Below are 24,916 nucleotides of genomic sequence, written 5' to 3'. Positions count from 1 at the left end.
AAATTTATTTTTGTATCATTGGTTATGTTAAACCTGTAAATTTATGTAATCGTAAAATTAAATGTTAACTTCAAAGTTTTATCTTTTAAAATTGGTTATTGTAAATAAGTTGCATAAAAGGTGGGGAGGAAAGTAAAAGATGGATAGATGGTTAAACCACATGTGTTCTTTCTCCTTCTGTCCCTGAATCAGTTACATGGTTGAACATGTCACATTCATTGTGATGGAGAAACATTCAGGGCGTGTTTGAAGCCATGTTTTTTATTATTTTACAGTACCTCTGCGAATGTCAGTTTGATGACAATCTCAAATTCAAGAATATTATCAATGAGGAGGATGCTGATACCATGCGTCTCCAGCCTATTGGCCGAGACAAAGACGGCCTCATGTACTGGTACCAGTTGGATCAAGATCACAATGTCAGAATGTACATAGAAGAACAAGATGATCAAGATGGCTCTTCATGGAAATGCATTGTCAGGTATCTTTTATTGGAATTTTTAATGTTTATTTGCATGTTTCTTACTTTGATCACTTCTCTACTAAATACAATCTCTGAGGCTTGGTGATCCTTTTATTTTTGTGGGGTTGGGGAATTTATAGGACCTACGCTGATACCCAGCACAATACCCATAGTAGGCACCCAATTATTTGTCAAATAAATATATTTAGCAATATTATCCATATCAGAACATATACCTTGTACTTTGGAAAGCTGGATCTGAAAAATAATAATGCATGAGTGATACGCACAAAGAAACTCATCATTAGAAAGAGATATAAGAAAAGCATTATTTAATTTTTATTTAACTATAGTTTTCTATTAGACACTATCTGTTTATTCCTAATTAATCTGGCTGATTCATCTGATAGTTCAATATATTTCAGATTTTTCCTATGAATACATTTCTTCACTGAGGTTCTGAAGAAATCTGAGGAACATTGTGCTTTTTTCCCCTAGTCTTTTTTGGAAAATCTTGTTTTCTTATATTTGTATTGATAAATGTATTTGAACAGAAATATTTAATGTAAAACGCTGAAATAAAACTTTTTTTAATTGATAAGTGACTCTGGAACTGTTATTCAGATTCTTTGTGTCTTAGTTTTCTATTTTTGCAAATTAATTATTTAGATTTATTTCCTTAATTCCTGCAATTTATATTAATTTTGAAAATAATGGGATCTATAACTAGAGTAGGGAGAACGAATGGATATATAACCACTGGCTTAAGAAAAACTCTTTACTTTAATTCATCTTTGTTTTTGCTCATTTTGAATTTTAGATTTTTTTTAGTGGTCATTTATTAATGTTTTGAAGAGATAATCTGTAGGAATTTAGAATATCTTGTTTGGGTCAAGGAAGCTCAACTTTCATTCCCTAAGAATAAACATTGAATGAGCTCATGGAAGATTGTTTTATAAGCATCCTTTAGTTGTAATATAATATGGTTTTCCATGTAGTTCATTTACTAAATGAAGATAAACAAAGTAGTCCTGAAATAAAATATACTCATCATCTCTCCCTGTGAATACATACATTGAATGAGGTTCTGTTCATGTTTTACCACCACTTCTTTGTTTTGTGGTTGTAGTTGTTTAAGACATACTCTCTCCTGCTTTGTAGATGAAGAAAGTATGGCAGAAAATAATTATTATGATTGTTCTATTGATCAGTGATAATACTCTTAAAAAACTTCTAATGTACACTGTTAAGTAGATTATACCCCAAAGTGAAAGAAAGAGCATAGATTTTAGAGTTAATAACTATTTGAATCTGGGATCCTTTGCTTACTATTTGTAGGCAGATTACTTGTTTTCTCTGATATTCTTTGCTAAAATGAGGATGATAGTACTTCTCTTGTAAAGTTGTTCTGAGGACTGCAAGAGAAATCATACAGAGGACCATAGTACATGCTTGATAAAAATTTGTTCCTTTTCTCCCAGGTTTTTTAACTATTTGCTTTTTTTATAACATTTCTAATCCCAAAGATAGAAACTTAGTGTCTTCGTAAAAGAAATATTTATCAGCAGAAAGAGAAAAGGACAGAATTCCATTGATGTTACTTTTACCCCTTCTCATCATTGACTATTCTTCCAAGTTTTATTTCCTGTGCTTCTGCCTTTTAAAAAAAATCTTGTTTCTGTGTATAAAACTCTGTTTATGATAAACATAAAATCATATGTTCAGAAGCAAATGATTATATAAAATACTTAAGCACAGTATTCTCATATTAACAAGTACAAATTTCTTTAGAGAGTTGATGCCAGGTTATTTTCTGTCTTTTCAGAGAACATCTGTGAATATGTATGTTCCTATCCACAGATTTGCCAGGCAGCTTTTCCCAAATATGTAGTGATATTTGGGATCATTAATGAAACATTGGGTTTATTGGTTCTGATTTCAGGTAATTAAACCCAAATTCTAAACACCTGATTGTCACATTAAGTGTCCTTATTTCATTAAACTAATAGATTTGCATTACATACTTCCTTGTGTAATAGGTACTGTGCTGAGCTGTGGGGTGTATGGTAGTGAATAGTATAGCTCTGGGATCTCTAGGTGAGCTTCAGGACCCAAGGAGTCCCGTAGTTGTATGTAACACATGTATTTTCTGAGGAAGTACCATAGTTTCAACAGATTTTCAATTTAGTATCCTTATGCTTCTTATAAGTAACATGTTCTGTGACGTGACATTTCAGTTATCTTTAACTTGACATAGTAGTACTACTTTTGACAAATGTAGTTAACTATTTTTTCCATATAGGTCTCACATTTTTGTGAAGGTTGCATGTGACAAATATTGTGTTGTTATTCTTTCCTCTCCCCCCAAATTGAGATCTCAGTTGTCATTAAAGTATATTAGGTACCCAAAATAATGTAGGGCATTGTCTCACTTGGCCTAGATGAGATCCTTCCTGGAGTACAGTATTTAGATTTGGATGTCAGACTTTAAGAAAAATATGAATATAGTAAGTTCTTTATAGAGAGAACTGCAAAGAATATACTGAATGAACAAAATATTTGATCTAGCAGAAATTTAAGGAAGTATAACCATTTTTATACATTTAAAGGATGAATTTATATAAGAGTGTTTCTTTCTAAGTTACCCACTGAGTTAGCATCCGTGGATACAAATTACGGGGGAAGTAGAACTGAGCTTACAGAACTGAGAACATTGCTTTTTTATACTGCAGAGAAATAAATAATTGTCTTAAGACTGATAGATATTGTCAGAAACATTTTCTAAACTTGCAGATTTGTGTTAAGTAGAGTTTTTAAGGAGGCAGTAATCTTTTTTAGCAAGAAATACCTTTAGAAACTGAGGTAGGTAAGAGCAAGTAGAGCAAATAGAATTTTGACTTTTCATTTAATAGATTAGACTTGGGTGTTTTTGTTTACTGCTGAATATATTTTTTTAACTAGTAAAATGAAATGGCTGCTTTTCTTGTTTAAAAGTATTTCTTTAAAATAAAACTTATTTTCTTGGAAACTTTTAGTGTTGGAAACATGTTTCTGCCTAACTTTTAAAAGAAGATTATGTAACAAAAATGATCTCCTCTTTAGAATTCTGGATTTTTTTTTTAAGCCATAAGTCAGCCTTCTTAGTGATTGGTAAATTTATAAATGTCACTGAACTTTGCAGTGTAAAAATCAAAAGGAATATTTTTTTCTGAAAGTGGGAATCCACCAAAATAGAGAGGATTTTACATATTTGATCTTCTGGAAATTGAATACCTGGAAACATAAAGTGTATGTTCTTAGTCTACAATGAAGTTAAACTAAAAATCAATAACAAAGATAACTGTAAAATCCCCAGATAATTGTAGATTAAACAGTATACTTTTAAATAACACATAGGTCAAAAAAGAAATCTCAAGGAAATTTTAAAATATTTTGAAGTAAATGAAAATGAATATGCAACTTATCAAAATTTGCAGTTGTTAATTTGCAGTTAAAGCAGTGCCTAAAGGGAAATTTATAGCATTGAAAGTATACAAAGCAAAGGATGGTTCTTTGAACAGATCAGTAAAATGTATAAGCTTCTAGCCAAGCTAAGAAAATGAAAGACACAGTCTGCTAAAACTTACAACAGAAGAAATAGACAGTACGAACAAGTCTCTCTCTTTTAAAGAAATTGGATCAAAAATTAACCTTCTAAAATGGGGAGCATCAGGCCCAGATGGGTTCAGTAGTAAATTCTACCAAACATTTAAGGAAGAAATTATACCATTTCTCTTCACTCTTTTTTGGAAGGTAGAAGAAGAGAGAATAATTCCTATGAGGCCAGTATTACCATAGTATCAAAATTAGACAAAGACATTACAGGAAAAAAAATTATAGACCAGTATTTCTCATAAACATAAATGCAGAAATTCTCAAAAAATATTAGCAAATTAAATCCAACAATGTATAAAAAGAATAATACACCAGGACTAAGTAGGATTTATTCTGGGCATACAAGGCTGGTTCAGTATTCAAAAATCACTTTTTACACATCAGCAAGCTAAAGAAGAAAATACTACATGATCATGTCAGTAGATGAAAAAAATCGATAAAATCCAATACCCTTTTTATAATTAAAAATAAAACCTCTCAGCTAACTAGGAAGAGAAGGAAACTTCCTTAACTTGAAGGAACATCAACCAAAATCCTATACCTAACATCGTATTTAATGGGGAGAAACTTGCAGTTTTCCCGCTACAATCAGGAACAAGTCCAGGATATCTCCTTTTACCATTCCTTTTCAACATCATACTGAAGTTGTAGCTAATACAATAAGACAAGAAAAGGAAATAAGAGATACATAGATTGGGAAGGAAGAAATAAAACTCTTTGTTTGCAAATGATACAATCTTCTATCTAGACAATCTGAATCAACCAAAAAAACTCCTAGAACTAATATGTGACTATAACAGGGTTGCAGGATAAAAGATTAATATACAAATGTCAGTCATTTTCTTACATGCTATCAGTGAACAGGTGGAATATGAAATTAAAAACAGTACCATTTACATTAGCTCCCCTAAAACTACTTAGGTGTAAGTCTAAGAAAATATAGACAAATCTATATGAAGAAAATGATATAAAAAAAAAAAAAGAGAGAGAACTCTGATGAAAGAAATCAAAGAAAAATTAGAGATGGAGAGATATTCCATGTTCATGGGCAGGAATACTTAATATTGTCAAGATGTCAGTTCTTCTCAATTTAATATGTAGGTTCAATGCAATTCCAGTCAAAATCCCAGCAAGCTATTTTGTGAATATCAACAAACTGACCCCAAAATGTATATGTTGTGGCAAAAAACTTAAAATAGCCAACACATTGTTGAAAAAGAACAAAGTTGAAGAACTGACACTACCTGAGTCCATGGCTTACTATAGAGCTACAGTAATTAAGACAGTGTGAAACTGGCAAGAGAATAGACAAGTAGATCAATGAGACAGAATAGGGAGTCCTGAAATAGACCCACACACATACAGTCAACTGATCTTTGACAAAAGAGCAAAGCCAAGGCAGTGGAGGAAAGATAGTGCTGGAACAACTGCACATCAACATGCAAAAAAAAAAAATAGACACAGACCTTTACCCCGTTTATAAAAATTAACTCAAAATGAATCACAGGCCTACATGTAAAACACAAAACTGCAAAATCAAAGAAGATAACATAGAAGAAAATCTAGAAGACCTCAGGTTTGGCAATAACTTTTTGATACAGTACCAAAGGCACAGTCCATTAAAGAAAGAATTAATATGCTGGACTTCATTAAAATTAAAATTTTCTGCTCTGTGAAAGATAATGTCAGCCAAATTTAAAGAGAAGCCGCAGAATAGGAGAAAACATTTACAAAAGCCATATCTGGTAGAGGACTGTTATTCAACATATAAAAAGAAACTCTTAAAGCTCAACAGGTAAGAAAACAAACAACCTTATTTTAAAATGAGTCAAAAACCTTAACAGACATGAGTGAGTAAGCACATGAAAAGATACACCACATCATGTGTCATCAGGGAAATGTAAATTAAAACAGCACAGTATTCCTTGAAACTTGTTAGAATGGCTAAAAGCTAATTGACATTGACACCTCGAAATGCTGGTGAAGCTGTGGAGCAATAGGAACTTCGATCCATTGCTGGTGGGAGTGCAAAGTGGCACAGACACTTTGGAAGACAGTTTGGTAGCTTCTTACAAGATTAAACATTACCGTATGATCCACGAATCATACTCCTTGGAATTTGCCTGAAGCTGTTGAAGACTTACGTCTATACAGAAACCTGCACATGAATGTTGATAGCAGTCTTATTCATACTTACTAAAGCTTGAAAGCAGCCAAGATGTCTTTCATTGGGTGAATGGATAAACTGTGGTATATCCAGATGATGGAATATTTTCTAAAACAAATGAGCTATCAAGCCATAATAAGACATGGAGGAAATTTAAATCATGTTAATAAGGGAAAGAAGGCAATCTGAAATTAACTATGATTTCAAGTATATGACATTCTGAAAAAGGCAAAACTAGAGAAAGTAAAAAGACCAATGGTTGTCAGGGTTTAGGTGGGAGGGAGGAAGGGATGAATCAGTGAAGCATACGATTTTTAGAGCAATAAAACTACTTTGTATGACTCTATTGTAATGATAGAAGCCTGTTGGTATATATTTATTCCAACCCATAGAGTGTCCCACACTAAGAGTGAACCCTAATGTGAAGTATGTACTCTGGGTGGTAATTATATGTCAAGGTAGGTTCATCAATTGTAACAAACATACTACTTTAGTAAGGCATGTTGATAATGAGGGAAGCTGCATAGTGGAAGGACATATACAGGAAATCTCTATACATTCCTCTTAATTTTGCTGAGACCCTAAAATGTCTCTTTAAAAATTAAGGTTTTTTTAAAAATTTAATGCCATGATATCACCACAGTCCTAAAACTTCTGTTAAATAGCTATTTCCATTTCCATTTGTTGTAATATTCATAGTATAAATATATATATGAGATAGATAGATAGGAAGTAGTTGAATGATGTTGAGATAGATAGATAGGAAGTAGTTGAATGATGTATAAAGAATTATGTTTTAAGTTGAAGCAGCAAGACTTAGTAAGTTACTTACAAGATAGTAAAAGGTAGTTAAATTTCATTGAACCATATGAAATTACCAACGTATGAACATTTTAAGCTACAAAACCTGCAGTTATGTATGGCTTAAACGAGTATTGTGGGATGTTTCAAGACCAAAAATGGTTACGCTCTAACCAGTGTCCCACTTGTTTCAATTAATATTCAGAACACAATTGCCATAAAAGAATAGTATTTGTTATAGTTATTTCATTGCTATGTTAGACCTCAATGAAAGAGATGAAAGTAGAGAAAAATATTTTTTCTATTTGATCAAATAACATAAGTGATATTAATTTATTTTAGGGGCTATGTCAAGCAGATTTCTTTAGGAATGTAAAAGATAAGCAGAAAAAATGTATACCACGAAATGGTAGTTGTTTGGTTATTAATGATGAGTGAACTTTAGCAAATCTTAGACCAGACTCCATTAGGTGATTCTTCAGGATCAGAAAGGGATTCCTAAAAGTGCTTTTATACCAGGTCTGCTAAGGAAGATAGTTTTACGCAGACTGTCAAACAGTTACTTGATAAAGAATACATACATAAGGCCCATATTCACATGAAAGAGTGTTTGACTCTTCATCAGAGAATTCCCAATTTAAACCATAATGAGATACTACTTTACCTCCGCTAGAATGACTAAAATGAAAATGATTTACAATACCAAATGTTAGCAAGGCTTTGGACCAACTGGAACTCTTTAACACTTTGCTGGTGGGAGTAACCACTTTGGGAAACACTTTGCCCATTTCTTCGAACTTTAAACTGTTACACTATATAGCCCAGCAACTTCGTTCCTAGGTATTATCTTAGAGGAATGAAAACACATGTCTACAAAACGCCTTGTGTAATAATGTTCATAGCATCTTTGTTCATATTAGCCCTCACGTATGGTCTAAGCAATAAAAAGAAATGGCCTATGATGCAACTTTATAGATTTGTCTCAAAAACATTATGTGGATGAAAGAAGCCAAAATATACATAGTGTTTTTTTCCATTTATTGTAAGTTCTGGAATTAACTTAACTGATCTATGGTTACAGTGTTCAAAACTGATTCCTTCTTGCTTTTGGTGGAGAAGGACTGAGTAGGACAGGGCATGAGGGAGTTTTCTGTGGTGATAGTAATATTCTTTATTCTCATAGAGGGTGGATTATACAGGTGTATGAATTTGTCAAAACTGATTAACTGAACACTTAACATCTGTTCATTTCAAAGTATGTAAGTTATACTTCAATAAAAATATTTTAAGTGTTGATAGTGGTTTGACACTCATTTTCAAAAAGCTGAATTCTAAACTACAGTTTTTAAATACCCATAATTAGAAACTCTGTCAAGACATTTCTAGTGTCTTGCTGCTGCTGCATTTCTAATATGCTGCTAATGAAACAATGATTGAGAAGGTGGTCTCTGAAGTCAGACTGTCTATAATTCAGTTCTGCCTTTAATATGTACTGGCTAATCATAGGCAAATTACTGTACCTCTCTGTATGTTCTCACTTTCTTCATCTATAAAATGAGGGTAATAATAGTACCTATTTAATCAGGTTATATTGGAATTATATGAACTAATTCATGTAAAGTTTTTGGAGTAGTGCAATTACTACTGCTGCTCTTACTATTACTCATTAATACCTCCCTTCAGTTTCTTGGCCCACATAAGAAATACTGTCATGCTCAATTATTTTCCTTTTTTGTCCACTTAGTAATTTGGAATTATATGAAAAAGATGGAATATTACTGGTGAGCCTTGGGATCATACATTATAGACATTTGCTAAAGACTTGCTATATTCACACTGTGCTGTGCTCTGGAGGTTTAAAGACATGATGCCATTTCTGAGCCCTCCATATTGTGAGAGATATAGAGAAATTGTAAATGATAATGCAGTGTTATCAATGTAATCTGTGGTAGAGATCACCACAGTGTCCTGTGGAGGAACCATATACCTAACCCATACTTGGCAGAAGATGATGCTTATGCTTGGCTTTTTTTGTTTGTTTTTATTTTGTCTGTTGTTTTTTTTTTTTTTTCAATTGAATTGGTCTGTCAGCCCAATTGCTTCTGAAAGGTTTATCCCTATCAATAATTCTAAATTTGAACATCCCTTAGACTAAGAAAAATCATATTCCACATTATAATAATGAGCATGATATGTTCTGTTTCACCAAAGTCTAGATTAACTTTAGGTACAGATAGGAAAACACAAGAGTTTAAAGTCAGAATCAGTCAGTCTGCCCAAAACTTGAGCTTCTAACCTTTCCACTTCAATATGTTTGTCCCATCTCAGTTGAAACCAACCACATGCCTTCGGTTGCCTGCATCCAACTTGGAGGCACATCAGTGACATTCCTTTTTCTCTGACTTCACAACCATTCTATCAGCACGTCCAGTTAGCTCTCTATGCAAAATGTATCCAGTGTCGGACCATCCGTCATCCCCTTCATGGCTGTATTCTCATCTAAGCCACCATCATTTAAAAAAATACATAGTTCAGTGGTTTTTTAGTATATTCAGTATTGTGTGGCCATCATCATTGTTTAACTCAAAGGCATTTTCCTCACCTCACAAAGAAACCCTGTACCCTATACATTAGTAATTTCTCACCATTCTGCCTTTCCCTAGCTAATGGCAACCGCCAGTCTACTTTATGTTTCTATAACTTGCCTAATCCAGACATTTTATATATGTAGAATCTTGCAACATGTGGCCATTGTGACTGGCTTCTTCCAGATAGCATGTTTTCAAGGTTCATCTATGTAGTAAGAACCAGTACTATATTCCTTTTTATGGCTAGATAATATTCCCTTGTATTGATATACCACATTTATCTATTCTGTGCTTGTCTTTGAAATAATAATTGAAGTTAGCCATTCGAAGCACATTCTGGGCTGAAGAGAACAGAAATGCAAACACCCAAGTTCATAAGAGAGCACGGTATTTTGGAGGAATATTTCTGATTTAATATGCCTGAGTGAGGAAATGTTTTAAAGAAAAGAAGACAATGGAGGGAGGGCAAAACATCTGAACTGTTGTTAGAGTCCATAGAGTACTTAAAAAGTTCCTGTAGAAAGTGGTAAGAAATTTAAATGTAATTTGAATATGTGTATATTTATAAAAATTCCCTCAAGCTCCAATTTAGGGTTTTAAAAAATTATTTAGCATACCCAACTTAATTGTTAGATCAAAACAGGAGAAATCCAATGATGAGTAGTTTTCTGTTTTTCTTTAAGGGAGTTCTTCTTTAATAGATTTTTCTGCTAAATTCTTTTGTTGCTTAGAGTAGTGGCAATAATTGACATGAATTTTTCTAGCAGTATTGGCCCTCTTCTAATGTTTAGAAGTTTTAAAAATAAGTATTGTGAGAAACTTCAATATAGTTTTCAGTTCTCAGCATGACCTCAAAAAATAACAACAAAGGTTGAAGCACTTACTACATTTGGAATTCTCAGTGAAGTATGAGAATAGTAACATTAGGTCGATAGAGCCTTAGGTTAGAAGTAGTTGGTATAATGAAGTTAGGATGTAGGAACTTTGCCCAAAATTAATTTATTTAATATTTCTTGGTTTTAATTTTCCTTTTTTGTAAAGTAAAAGTAGTATCAGACATTATTTTGAAAGAGTATCTAATCTGACCATCTACTATTATGTAATTAAAATTCTAAAACTATTCACCTTATTGTGTATGCTCATGTGATAGCTATGGTATGTATAAACATGCGTTCATTCCTGTGCACAATATTTATAATATGTATAAACCTGTGTATTCATTCCCAAACACAATGACAAAATGGTTGTCATTTTAATTTCTGAAAGATGTCCATCAGTGGCAATTTTACTGTTTTCCTTAGGAGGGCAATTTAATAATACTTGAGAGAATACAGTCTTTTAAAGATAAGGAAATTCATGCCTACTGAAGATGAATGATCTGTCCAGGGCACATAGCCATTTAGTTTAGGAACAGGGATTCTGTTGATTCATTTAACATTTTTTAGAACCTACTTCATATGGCAATGTTCTTGCTCTCAAGTGGTAGAGTTTAATTTAACTAGGTTGTAGGTGGAAATGTATAGGAGGATAAAGGACGTGCGGCATGACAGCAAGTAATTTCATCTTAATACTGACTATGTAGAATTAGAGGTACATACACAGTGCTTTGAGGACACAGATGGAAGATCAGAGGTGCAGATTAATTAACTTGGTAGTAGGCCTGGAGCTATTTCCCCAACTCTTAGTGCAGGGTTTTCTTTCTTTCTTTCTTTCTTTCTTTCTTTTTTTGATGAGGGGTGGGTAATGGGTTTATTTATTTGTGTTTGGAGGAGGTGCCGGGAATTGAACCCAGGACCTCGTGCATGCTAAGCATGCACTCTACCACTTGGGCTATACCCTCCCTCTCAGGGTTTCCTTTTTATTTTCACTGTTACACACTGCTTATGTGAGCAGGAAAAATATTTAAATTAGTTTTCTTGTTTTTAAGTGGCATTTAAATTGACCATACTACACCTCTGAATTTGGTAGTAAAAGTTGAGAATTTATATATTACAATCTTATTTATTTGGGGTTTTCTTCTATTTTTTATTTAAATTGAATTTCCTTCCTGTAGTTGTAAACTCTAATTGACAAAGAGCATCTATAACCTAAAACCTTGGGTTTTTAAACTGTGTCATTGAGCTGACTTTTTGCCATAATTACTTAGAAAGACCTGGATCATAATTTTATAGCAACATCAAATGTTAATCTCTGTAGGTGGAAAAGAGTTCTTATTTCCAAATGAATCAAGAACTTTTGTTTAAAAAAAAAAACTTAAAATTTTACATTGATTTTGTACTCCTGAGAGATTGCATAGTACTTTAAAAAATTATCAAACTTCGATTTTTGTTTAATTTTGCTCCTTCCATTCTTTTTAGCCAAAGAGATATGCATTGTTTTTCTAGTCAACAGAGAGAATAGTCTGAAATTCCTCTTTGGGGAATAGTATATTTTAACACATATTCATTTCTAATGCTTAATTTTAAAATTCAAAGTTAATTAGGGTTAGCTATACTAGTGTTTTGGATGTTCTTAATGTGTTTTTCTTTTTAAAATTTTAATTTCTAATAGGTACTATTCTGAAATCTCTTGAACAGAGAAAGATTTCTATGCTGTCTTATTTTTTCTCTTGTTTAGAAATCGAAATGAGTTGGCTGAGACTCTTGCGCTCCTGAAAGCACAAATCGATCCTGTACTTTTGAAAAACACTAGCCAACAGGACACCTCTTCCCGGGAAAGTCCCAGCTTAGAGGATGAGGAGACTAAAAAGGAGGAAGAAACAACTAAACAAGGTTTTTTTGTGTGTTTTGTTTTGCTTTGTTTCGTAATTTCTTCTCTTTTCTACTCATCTTCCAAACTATATGAATTGAAATTCCCTCAATTTGAAAAATTTGAAACCTTCCTGTAAAAGGAGGTAGATTTTTCTTTTATTTAGTGGAGGGGGGGGGGGAAGAAGCAAAAAACCATTAGGTACTTTGGTCTTTTATATTGAACATTTAAAAAATTAAAATAAAAATTCTCATATCATCAAAATATCTTACTGATTTAAGAATACAAAGATACTGAACTTTTTTATTATTATTGTGGTAAAATACACAACACAATTTTATCGTTTTAACCATTTTTAAGTGTACAACTCTGTGACATTAAGTCCATTCACGTTGTTGTGCAACCATCACCACTGTTCATCTGCAGACTTATCTTCCTACACTGAAACTCTGTACCCATTAACACTAACTCCCCATTTCCCCCTGCCCTTAGCCCCTGGCATCCATCATTCTACTTGCTGTCTCTATGAATTTAACTAACTCTAGGAACCTTATAGCAGAGAAGAATCATACAATATTTGTCCTTTTGTGAACAGCTTATTTCACAGAGCATGTCTTCAGTGTTCATCCATACTGTAGCATGTATCAGAATTTTTCCTTTTAAAGGCTGATTAATATTCCATTGTATGTTTATACCACATTTTATCCATTCATCTGTCGCTCGATGCTTGGGTTTCTCCTGCCTTTTCTCTGTTGAGAATAATGTTGCTATGAATGTGGGTGAGCAAATAATCTGTTCCAGTCACTGCTTTCACTACTTTCAGGTAAATACTTGAAACAGAATTACTGGATCAGATGGTAGTTCTGTTTTTAAGTTTCTGAGGGTCCGTCATACCATTTTTTACATTTTTATTTAATCCTCATAGCAGCTCTTTGAGGTAACTGCTATTATTATTCCAATTTTACAGATGAGGGAATTGAGAAGTTTATAAACTTGCCTGAAGTCGTATAAAGTATCAGAGTCTAGATTTGAACTCTGATCCTTGTAAAGCCTATGCTCTTTAACTAGAGTAATCTAGAGTTGTGCTTCTCGAATTTTAATATGCATGCTGTTTACCTGGTGATTTACCCGATTCTCCATTTTAACAAGAACCTAGTAGATGCTGATGCTGCTGGTCGGAGGACAGCACTTTGAGCATTGAGGTTATAAAGGCAGTCTTCTCCTAACCTTGGAAACAGATACAGTCATCCTTTGGTATCTCTGGGGGATTGGTCCCAGGACCCCTGCTGATACCAAAATCTAAGGATGCTCAAGTCCCTTACAGAAAATAGAATAATAGTATTTGCATATAACCTATGCAGACATCCTCCTGTATGCCTTATTGAGGTCATCTACAGATTACTTATAATACTGAGTACATAGTAAATGCTTGATATCTGTCAAATATCTACCATGTAATTTTTAAATAGGTTAAAAAAGAATTGGCACCAATGCGTATCCCTTTAGCGTGCAGTAAAATGATAGTACTGATGTTTTAGTGTAGGCAGCTCCTATTATATTTCCATTAGATGCATGTTGATACTATCAAATGATGATTTCAGTATTTTGAGCCCCTTTTAGAAACTGAAGTCTGTTAGCATCTTCAAAATGGTGAAATTTCTTTGCCAAGAAAAGTTTTAATTGCAAGGAAATATTCCTTTTTTAGACATGGGTGATATTTCACCTCTAATATTTCATTCATTCTGAAATTTCAGTCAACAAATACCTGTTGAGTACATGTTGTATATCATGCACTGTTTTTGATACTAGGAGTAAAACTGAACAAAACCAATCAAATTTTGGCCTTCTTGGAACTAACGTAGTACTATGGGGAGATAAACAATAAAGATCAGTGAATAAAATATATGGTCTATGAAATGATGGTAAGGAGCAATGGAGGTAAAATAATTTGGGGAAAGAGAGAGGATATAATTTTAGATCAGGGAACTAGAAAAGGAGTCACTGAAAAGGTGATATTTGAATAAAACTTAAGGACTTGAGAGAGCAAACCATGCAGATACATGAGGAACAAAGTGTTGTAAGCATTAGTTAATGCAAGACCCTGAGGTGGGAGCATGCCTACTTAATGTGTCGGTCTAGGGCCTGCAGGCTTAATATGGCCTGCCACTATTTTCTTAATGAAATTTTATTCATTCGTTGAGTATGTCATTGTCCTTAACAACTGTCACACTATAAAGATAGAGAGACAGTCTGGCTGCAAAACCTAAAATATTTACTATCTGACCCTTTACAGAATTAGTTTGCTGGTCCCCTTTTTATAGAAAGAGCAAGGTGAGCAATGTAGCTGAAGCAGAATGAATGACCAGTTTTGAACACTGAAGGAAATGAGGTCAGAGAGGTAAGGCTTCAGGAGATGGGGAAAGGGGTGTGGAGATTGTAAAGGGCTTTGTAGTTTATTGAGAATGTTGGGTTTTAATCTGAATAAAATGAGATGACCTTGAAGAGCTTTCATCATTTATTCTCTCAAAATAATCTTACTGTTCTCATTTCTGTCCTTGGTCCTCTTTCATCTGTTCGCCATGCTGCAGCCGATGAGATCACTTAAAGCAAGTGAGATGAATTTTTTACTTGCAGTATGATCAAACAAAATAAATGGTGGTTTGTAATAAAAATATATTTACTTCTTAAAAAAATATTGAGTTCTAATTTTATAAACTATGTCCTGGTTCATCTCACTTCTGTCCATTCCATTTTATTCCCATGAAATACATAAAACTCTGTCTGGTTTATGAACTTGGCAAGAATCTGTTCAAAAAAATTTTTTTAAATTCCTATCTTATAAAACTTTGTTTAAAATTGAGGTTTTTCGGTTGCTAGGATGGGGTGAGGAAAACGTAGGTAAAATTAGTACTTAATGAATTCTGAAAACACTGCTCAGATTCCTGAGCACAAGTTTAAAGCATATATGCATTCTGTGTAATACCAAAGACTATGGTATTTACTAAATATATCTTTTGTTATTTATTTAAATTTGCACTATTAGGTACTCCAAAAAGTTGGGAATACCTAGCAAATAAGGTAAAAGAGGAGTTGGCAAATAAAGCTAAATAGTTTCTTTGTAAATATTAACTTCTGAAGTATTCAATAATGGCATTTTGATAAAGTAAATTTTAATTAAGTGCATTGAGGAGTGTTCTATAATTAAGTCCAATTTCTGTAAAGGTGTTTAATATCATAAGAAAGTGCTAGTGTTTCAGTGAAAAAAATGGGGCAACATGATCCCATCTTTGTCAGAAATACATATAAGACTAGAAGGAAGTAACCTAAAATATTAATAGTGATTGCCTCCAGGTATTAGAATTATGGGCATTTTTCCCCTTTTTTCATTTTCTGTATGGAGTCTTGTTACTTTTATAATCTGAATAAAACATAAAAGCATTTTCCCACTCCCATGCTCAAGTTACCTCAGGGGAATGAAGTGCTCAGTGATTTGCAAGGAATAACAGTTGTCAGTTTTTAAAACAAATATGGTCTTTTGGAAATGTTTTATGTACTATTCTTCTTTTCATATTTTTGAGCCATTTCTTGAGCTTGAATAAATTAGTTGAGCTGTATAATTATTTGCATTTCATTAAGAACACTGAAGCTAAAGTTTAAAGCAGAAACCTGAATCTTTCTAAATAACATTTTTTTAATATCTAGAAGTTATACTTCAGAGTTTGGTAATTTTCTTTACTGTCCAATTTTATCTTTTATTGTCAAGTGTCCAGTGACAAAAGCGACCTCTTTTAAAAGAGAAACTTCAAATGGAAATGTATTTTATGTTCAGCCTTATGTATTTCGTAATCTTGAATGCTTAGATTCATATAAACTTTATCTAATTTTTTAGAAGAACAGAAGGAAAATGAAAAGATGAAGAGTGAAGAGCAGCCAATAGATTCAGAAAACTGTTCTACACCCAATGCTCTAGGAGAGACTACTGTGAAAATAGAAAAAGAAGATGAAAAGGAACTTGTAAAACTGCCAGTCATAGTGAAGCTAGAAAAACCTTTGCCAGAAAGTGAGGAAAAAAAGCTTATCAAAGAAGAAAGTGACTCCTTCAAGGAAAATGTCAAACCTGTAAAAGCTGAAATGAAGGACTGTAGAGCAGATCCTAAAGATATCAGAGGTAGCGCAGAGAAGCTAGAGCCTGAGAGGCTCGATTGTGGTGGCAATGTTAAATCTTCTCAGGAAATTACTGAGAAGTCTACTGAAGAAACCGAGAAGCTTAAAAATGACCAGCAGGCCAAGATACCACTGAAAAAACGAGAAATTAAACTGAGTGATGATTTTGACAGTCCAATCAAAGGACCTTTGTGTAAATCAGTCACTCCAACAAAAGAATTTTTGAAAGATGAAATAAAGCAAGAGGAAGAGACTTGTAAAAGGATCTGTACAATCACTACTTTGGGTCACGAAGGGAAACAGCTGGTAAATGGAGAAGTTAGTGATGAAAAGGTAACTCCAAATTTTAAGACAGAACAAATGGAGACAAAGTTTTATGATACAAAGGAAGATAGCTGTAGCCCCTCAAAGGACAGAAGTGTCATCATGGAGGGAAATGGAGCAGAGTCCTTAAATTCTGTAATAACAAGTATGAAGGTAGGTGATATTGAGAAGGAAGTGGTCCCTTTAGGGAAAGATGTAGATCGTTCAGTATCAGTCTTAGAGACCCAGAGTCAAAAAGGACACATAGAGGAAACTGGTCCTCCAGAAATGGAAATGTCTCTTTCGACTTCTGAAATAGCAAAGGACCTCTCTTTTAAAACTACCTTATCTACCACTGAATCCTGTACCATGAAAATTGATGAGAAGTCTCCCAAAAGTAAGAAAGATAAGCGCCCACCAGTCCTAGAATGTCTTGACAAGTTAGAGAAGTCCAAAAAGACTTTTCTTGATAAGGACACACAGAGATTGAGTCCGATACCAGAGGAGGGTCCAAAGAGTACTGTAGAATCAGTACAGGCAGGGTCTCCTGAAGCAGCTGAAGCTTCTCCATCATCTAACATGACTGGCCCCTGTGAGAAACGAGCCTCAGAAAAAGAAGTGGTAGAGTGTCAGAGCACAAGTTCCACTGAAGGTCAGTCCCTGGAGAAAATAGACCCAGAAATTCTAAAAGAGGATTCTGAGTCCACAAAGGTAGATACATATAATCTGAACAATGCTCAGACCTCTGGCACAGATGATCCTTCTGAGACAAAGGGTTCTATACAAAAAAGTAAATTTAAATATAAGTTGATTCCTGAAGAAGACACCACTGCCTCGGAAAACACAGAGATAACCTCTGAAAGGCAGAAGGAGGGCATCAAATTAACAATTAGGATATCCAGTCGGAAGAAGAAGCCAGATTCTCCTCCCAAAATTCTAGAGCAGGAAACCAAGCAAGAGAAGACAGAAAAGGAAGAAGAGAAAACAAATGTAGGTCGTACTTTAAGGAGGTCTCCAAGAATATCTAGACCCACAGCGAAAGTGGCTGAAATCAGAGATCAAAAAGCTGATAAAAAAAGAGGGGAAGGAGAAGATGAAGTGGAAGAAGAGTCAGCAGCTTTGCAAAAAACAGACAAAAAAGAAAATTTGAAAAAAACAGATAAGGATACAAATTCTAAAGTAACCAAGGTAAAATTTCTCCTACTCTGCGTTTTAATTTCTGTTAGAAATATTTAGCTCTAAGTGTTTGTAGCTCTTTGCTTTTGGCTAAAACAAGTCATTCAAAGATAACTAAAGGCAACAACAACAAAAAAGCCTTTCTTCCTATATATAAGGTGTCTTTTCTCAGTGGTTATTCCCAGACATTAAATTTCAAACTTTATATCTTAATCATCTTTTAAGTTTCTTCTCTATTATAGGCAGTATAAGAATATATTCTCTTTGAAAACTATTTAAGTAATGCCTAACTTGGCGGGAAAAAAAAGACCTAACTTGTAGGATTCAAAAATGAGAACTCCTCATAAACGCTATTAACAGTTTGTGGTGCACCTCTTTCCAGTCCTTTTTCTATACGTTCTTGTGTATGTTCATAAATATTTACCTATTCACTTAGAAAATAGAGTCAAATAAATTCATTTTTCTAGGAGTTTTTCACTTAACATTATGTGTCTGAACTCTTTCCATATCAGTAGATATAGTCTACTTTTTAGTTATTGATGGCCACATAGTATTGCATAATATGGATGTACCTCAGTTTATTTAACCACTCCCTTATTGATTGACATTTAGGTTATTTCCAATTTTTCACTATTACAGGCAATGCTGCATTGAAGATCCTTTTGGACTTGAGTGAGTATTTCTTTAGAATAGACTCCTAGAATTGGAATTGCTGGGTCAAAGGCATGTGTGTTTTAAGTTTTGATAGCTATTGCCACTCCAAAGAAGGCCCCGTTAATGTGCCCTTTCATTACCAGTGTTTGAGAATTCCTGTGTTCCCCCATTTTAATCAGTAGTCTTAGAAGCAGAATTTTTTTCCCCTGTGACTCTTATTTTAAGCAAAATCTGTACAAGTCTTGGGCTAGCCTGTAGGAGTTTGTATAACTAAAAGTGCTAGTTCTGTTTTGTTCATTTATGTGATCGGCTTGTTCTTCATTGTAACTGATCATTACAATTCCCTGAAATACTGAATTTTTAAATTCTTGTTTTAAAAAAATTTCCCCTTCTGTTGTTAGAATTATTTTGGTCTTTGATAGGAACTTACACTATAGGAGGAAACTGAAATATGAATTAAAATATAGTGAAGCCAAGCAGTAAAAAGCATTTCACAGCATTATAAACTTATTCTCTGAATGACATATTTTTTAAGTTTGTCAGGATTTTAATATGCATTTCTGACCCATTAAAATTTTTTAATTCACCTCTAATATCAGAATTAAAAATTTTAGATAATGGTATGTGAGAATATAGTCAGTGCTCTGTTATAGAGCCTTTACAAAGTACATGACCTTTGACCCAGAATCCTCTTCGAGGAATTTATCCTAACCACAGGTGTATGTAAAAGTATAATTGCAAGGATACGTTGTTTATGAAAGTGAAAAAATGGAAAACTACCTAAATGTCCGTCTAGTAGTGGACTAGATAAATACAGCTATGTGATGGCATATTATACATATATGTATTTACATGATGTTAGGAGAATATGTTATTATGACTAGGGAAAATATAAGACAGAATGTTCATTATAGTTCTCCCCAAAATTTTTTAAAAATAGAAATAAGGGAAATACATGCTAAAATTTGATAGTTGGAAGATCTGTTGATAAAGCTATTTTCCTTTTCTTCTTTGTATATTCACTAAATATTCTACAAGGGACATGTAATCAGAACTGTTTTTTAAATATTCTTACTATATTAAATTATCCTACTTTATATTTTTTACAAGGTAAAACCCAAAGGCAAAGTTCGATGGACTGGTTCTCGAACACGTGGCAGGTGGAAATATTCCAGCAATGATGAAAGTGAAGGGTCTGACATTGAAAAATCATCTGCAGCTTCAGAAGAGGAAGAAGAAAAGGAAAGTGAAGAAGTCATCTTAGCAGATGATGATGAACCATGCAAAAAATGTGGCCTTCCAAACCACCCTGAGCTAGTATGTACCTGAGCTAAATGAACCGTGTTTGTATTACAGGCATACTTTGGTTGCCTGACACAGCCTAACTCTTTTGGGTTTGATCTTAATTTCCATTTTATGTGTGCAAAATAACCTTTATTTCTATTTCTCAAATAACAGCCCAGTTCTAGGGAGGATTAGGATCTTGCTTTCATTCAACCTGGTTTTTATATTGACATTTCCTCTACTTAAGCATACGCTCCTAATCTCTTCTCAGAAATCAGTTAATTTATTCAAATATTTTTATTCTGTACCTTTTTAGCAATTTTTCTTCTTCCCTTTTAAGTTACTTTATAATGATATTTCTGAAGTGGCAGCTTTAAATAAGTTAAAGCCTGAAGGCCTTGTTGCCTTTCTATTAAAACATGTAAGTCAAGGAGTAGCCTAGTAGGGCTAAGATGGGCAGTTTAGAAAAAAAATTAAGAGGATAAATTATAGGCCAGATATACTCTATGAATAGTGACAGATTTGCATGAGACTTTCTTATCTAGGAAGTAAGTTCTTCAAAGATGGCCTAAATCAGGGAAACCAGTTCCTAACCTGTATATGTATTTTTGCAGTTTGTCAGTGCTTTCTAGAGAACCTATTAAAGAAATACTCTTGTTATGCCCAATTCTCTGCAACTATCTGTTCTTTTGAATAAGTTTGACTTTAAAGACAAGCTCTACCTATTAAGTAGAAAGAGACATGAAGAAAGATGCTCCCACATATGTAGAGTTGTGTAGAACAGAAGCAAGTTATGTAAAGTTGCCTAGCACAGTTCCTGACATCTGTTGTGTGCTGAGTTAAAGCTGTTTGTGGTTTATTTGCAGTTTTCTTCCTAAGTGTTAAAATCATTAGTGGAAAGTAAATTCATTAGTGAAGTTTATCATGTCCCAGTAGTTTCAGAGAATTCAAGTAAAACATATAACTTAGAACCAGAGAATGACTTTAGCTTCGAGAATAGATGTCAGAATTACACTGAGAAGACCCTTCTAAGCATTTTTAGGATCATCAAGCTGTAAAAGTTAGGTGAAGATTTTTGTGTAGAGAAAGCAAAGAGATTTGAGATACTGGTCTTTTCTGCCCTCTAAATCAAGTAAAAATCAACACTTGTGTTTTTTCCCTACTGTTTCCTAATACTTTATTAAGCTGTGCATTTTGACTGAGGCAGAAATGCGTATCAGTGACAAAGCGGTGTGAAGAAATAGAAATAAAATGAGGTGAGCAGAAATGACATCCAGGAGGTGGAGAAAGTTGTATCTTCCTTGGAATGCACATAGGATTTTCGTTTGGTGGTGGTGGTGGTGGTGGTGGTGGTTGTTAATTGAAGTATAGTTGATTTACAGTGTTGTGTTGGTCTCTGATGTACAGCATGGTGATTCCATTATACACACACGTATATATATATTCTTTTTCATATTCTTTTTCTTTATAGGTTATTACAAGATACTGAATATAGTTCCCTGTGCTAAAAAGTAGGACCTTGTTGTTTATCCATTTTATATATATAGTATCTGTAAATCCAAAACTCCCAGTTTATTCCTTCTCCCTCCCCCAACCCCCGGTAACCGTAAGTTTGTTTTCTTAGTCTGTGAATCTGTTTCTGTTTTGTAAATAAATTCATTTTTGTCATTCTTTTAGATTCCACATATAAGTGATATCATATGATATTTGCCTTTTGGCTTACTTCACTTAGTATGATAATCTCTAGGTCCACCCATGTTGCTGAAAATGGCATTATTTCATTCTGTTTTATAACTGAGTAGTATTCCATTGTGTTAATGTGTGTGTGTTCTTTATCCAGTTAACCGTCGATGGACATTTAGTTTCCTTCCACGTCTTGGCTATTGTAAATAGTGTTGCTGTGAACACTGGGATGCATGTATCTTGTTGAATTAGTTTGTTTGATTATCATAATAACTGCTCTGAAAATCCCATTACTGGTTACGTGCCAAAGGATTGCATTGGAAGCTGAAAATCCCAAATATATTGAACATCTTATTCCAGATATTTAATAATTGTCAAATCAAAATGTCAAGCAACTGGTACGTCTTAAGTGGTAGGGAAATGATACCGAATTAGTTGTGGTCCTTGTTCTCATTGAGCTTACAGCAGAAAAGCAATAAATTGATAGATGAGTATAGAACTCTGTGGGATTTTCCAGATGCTAAGTGGATCATTGCCTGAAGCTTGGAAATCTCACGTAGTAGTATTTATTTTAATGGCATTTAACCTTTAATGAAGAATAGAGATACTCATCATTTTAGAAGTAAATTGAGTTCTAAAAGTTTACTTTTAAGTTTGTTACTTGAAATTCAGATTATGTTTTATCAGAAACAATGGGATAAATAGAATCAGCTGCTGCCCAGGTTAGTCCACATATGGCTGTGTAATCAATCAGTCACGTGGCTGGAGTATTATATTAATATAACTTACTATTGATTTCTGAGTATTGGTAGCAAATGTTGATGCATCGTATGGAGAAGGGAGTTTTCCACTTTTAAATCACTGCACGTGTGTGCACATTCTGCCTCCCACCCTCAACTCTCCTCATGGTACGTTAGCAATTCAGAAACTGTATAGCTATATGCAAATAAACCTACATATAAATAAATGATAGGAGCCAACCTTCTCACTGTCAAAAAAGAAGTTACAAATAAGACCGAAGGCTAAAATGAAACCTGTGGTGCTGGATTAGAGGTAGAGTTATTAGTATGAACTCATGCTTACTTTAATATAGTATGTATATACATGGGTTGCTGTACATACATGCATTTCCTGGCCCCATGAGAGCTTAGAAGCAGGGATACCCAGTAGCAGTGAGCACTTAGCATCTAGATTAGGGTTTCTAAATACCAATCTCCAATAAAGGAACCAGTGCTTCTGAGAAAAATGGCTGATCTGAGGCTTAATCAGGGAGCATGTAAGATGTACCTTGGAATATCTGCTCTTGCCAGAAAGTAGGAAGTGCTTTTCAAAAAAAATAAAACCATGCAGTTGAGTCCTAAGGACACAGGGGCCAACCTGTAAACTCCTAGCATATCAATGGCTAGAACAATTTGAACAATAAATTAAATAATAGTTTTATATATAACTCAAAGAATTTTATTTTTGCAACTCTTTTATAAATCTAAAACTATTCTTCCTTCCTCCCTTTTTTAGATTGAAATTAGTTTATAATGTGTTAATTTCTTAAAATTATTTTGAAATAAAGTTTTTGTTTGTTTGTTTTGTTTTTTTAGTTTAATTCATGAGTGCACCATTTTAAGTTTTAGAGAATTGGTCATCTTAAACTCAATCAGCAAATAGTCAACTCAGGACTAATTATTGGTTGCTTTTATATTGTCCTGAGTATAGTTCCATTCCTCTCATACCTCAGTCCCTTCCGTATTTGAATTTACATGATGAAAGGAACCATGAATATTTCTTACAGGTAGGTAATGGAAATGCTACTTAACTTGGAAATTACTTGTATTTTTAAAATTCTTTGTGTGGTAGGGAAGTTTATGATACTTGAACTATAAAACTCTGTTATCAAGAATATATTGTCATAGTCCTTGTGGCACACTAAAAAAGGATTGAAACTCTAGTTCAGAAAAAACTTATTTTTCACTAAACTTTGTAGCTTAACACTTTCTTAGGTTTTTTTTTTTTTTTTTAATGTTTTTAAATGACAAGTTAGATCCCTAATTATCACAGCTTGTTTATTATTATGCTTCATGCAGATAGAATGTAGTATACTGACAAATATAGAAATGTCTTTATTTTAACTTGTCATTGAATATTAGCCATTGAGTTAGGTTGACATTAATCTGTGGTTTATTTCAGATTCTTCTATGTGACTCCTGTGACAGTGGGTACCATACTGCCTGCCTTCGCCCTCCTCTGATGATCATCCCAGATGGAGAATGGTTCTGCCCCCCTTGCCAACATGTACGACCCAGCACAGTTCTGTTTTTCCAGTCTTTGATTTTATATCCAAAGCAATAATTTTTTTTGACAGCCACCGAATATTTTTAATCTTCAAAACAATTTGTAAATACTGTTTATCTCTTTCTTAAATTTCTGTGAAATTAGAGACTGTTGAAAAAACTACCTTTTATTATTACCTTTTAGATCTTCCCTTTATTTTTTCCTAAAACAATTCTCAGAGGACCTCTGGTTTTTGTAAAATTATAATCTGTGGTTTATTTTTTTTCTCACATTTATTGAAGGCACAGTGAATCCCAAATTAAGATAATATACAAGGGAAGAAATAAGTTTCTTCCTGTTGTCTATCCTTTCTTTCATCTTCTTTTTCATTTCTGCCTACCTTCTTGTCAGTTTTGTAGATGGTATTGTTATGCACCATTATGATGGTACTCTGAATAGAAACATGAATTCTATTTCTCTCATATCTTGTATCAGGTGGATTTCTTTTGAAACCTGAAGAACAGGATTTTTTTTTGCACCCAAGGGGTTCTTTCTCTCACAGACCCAGTCTCATTTCACTTTAAAAATGATAGCCTTTATTGCATGTCTTAGTGAAATGGAGTTCTTTGGCTTTGCATTACTTTAGCAGTTACATTCTTCCGCTCTGTTCTGACCCAGTAACCATGTGGCATGGTTTTATAAATTTTTTTCCATTCTCTTTTTTAAAAATAGTGATTGGCACCATTATATTTTTCTTGTACGTGTAACCTTCTTCCTTAAAAACTGTCTTGGGATTTAAAAAAAAACTTTAATCACTGTCATGTATATACATTGAACCAAATGCTATTTTAAACATTGATTACTGTCAGCAAGATAGGCACAGCATGTGTTCCTTGGCAAAGATGTAAGTTTCTTTAACATGTTTGTTATTTCAAAGATACCCCTCCTCATCTTCAATTCAGTGGA

At 33.6% G+C, this 24,916-nt stretch overlaps 1 protein-coding gene across 1 annotated transcript in view; it reads left to right on the top strand.

Annotated features, from left to right (window-relative positions):
* The window catches only part of LOC102516063 (remodeling and spacing factor 1), a 51,957-nt gene that overhangs the window by 2,640 nt on the left and 24,401 nt on the right, over positions 1 to 24,916 (top strand). The window contains exons 2-6 of the mRNA XM_032489497.1: positions 276 to 481; positions 12,290 to 12,444; positions 16,311 to 18,076; positions 19,829 to 20,035; positions 23,867 to 23,971. Of these exons, the coding sequence (XP_032345388.1) occupies positions 276 to 481; positions 12,290 to 12,444; positions 16,311 to 18,076; positions 19,829 to 20,035; positions 23,867 to 23,971 (2,439 nt within the window). The remainder of the gene's footprint in view (positions 1 to 275; positions 482 to 12,289; positions 12,445 to 16,310; positions 18,077 to 19,828; positions 20,036 to 23,866; positions 23,972 to 24,916) is intronic.

The sequence above is a fragment of the Camelus ferus genome, chromosome 10 (genome assembly GCF_009834535.1).
Source record: "Camelus ferus isolate YT-003-E chromosome 10, BCGSAC_Cfer_1.0, whole genome shotgun sequence".
NCBI lineage: Eukaryota > Metazoa > Chordata > Mammalia > Artiodactyla > Camelidae > Camelus > Camelus ferus.
Note: the sequence above shows the minus strand (reverse complement) of the source record. Positions and strands in the feature narration are given on the sequence as shown.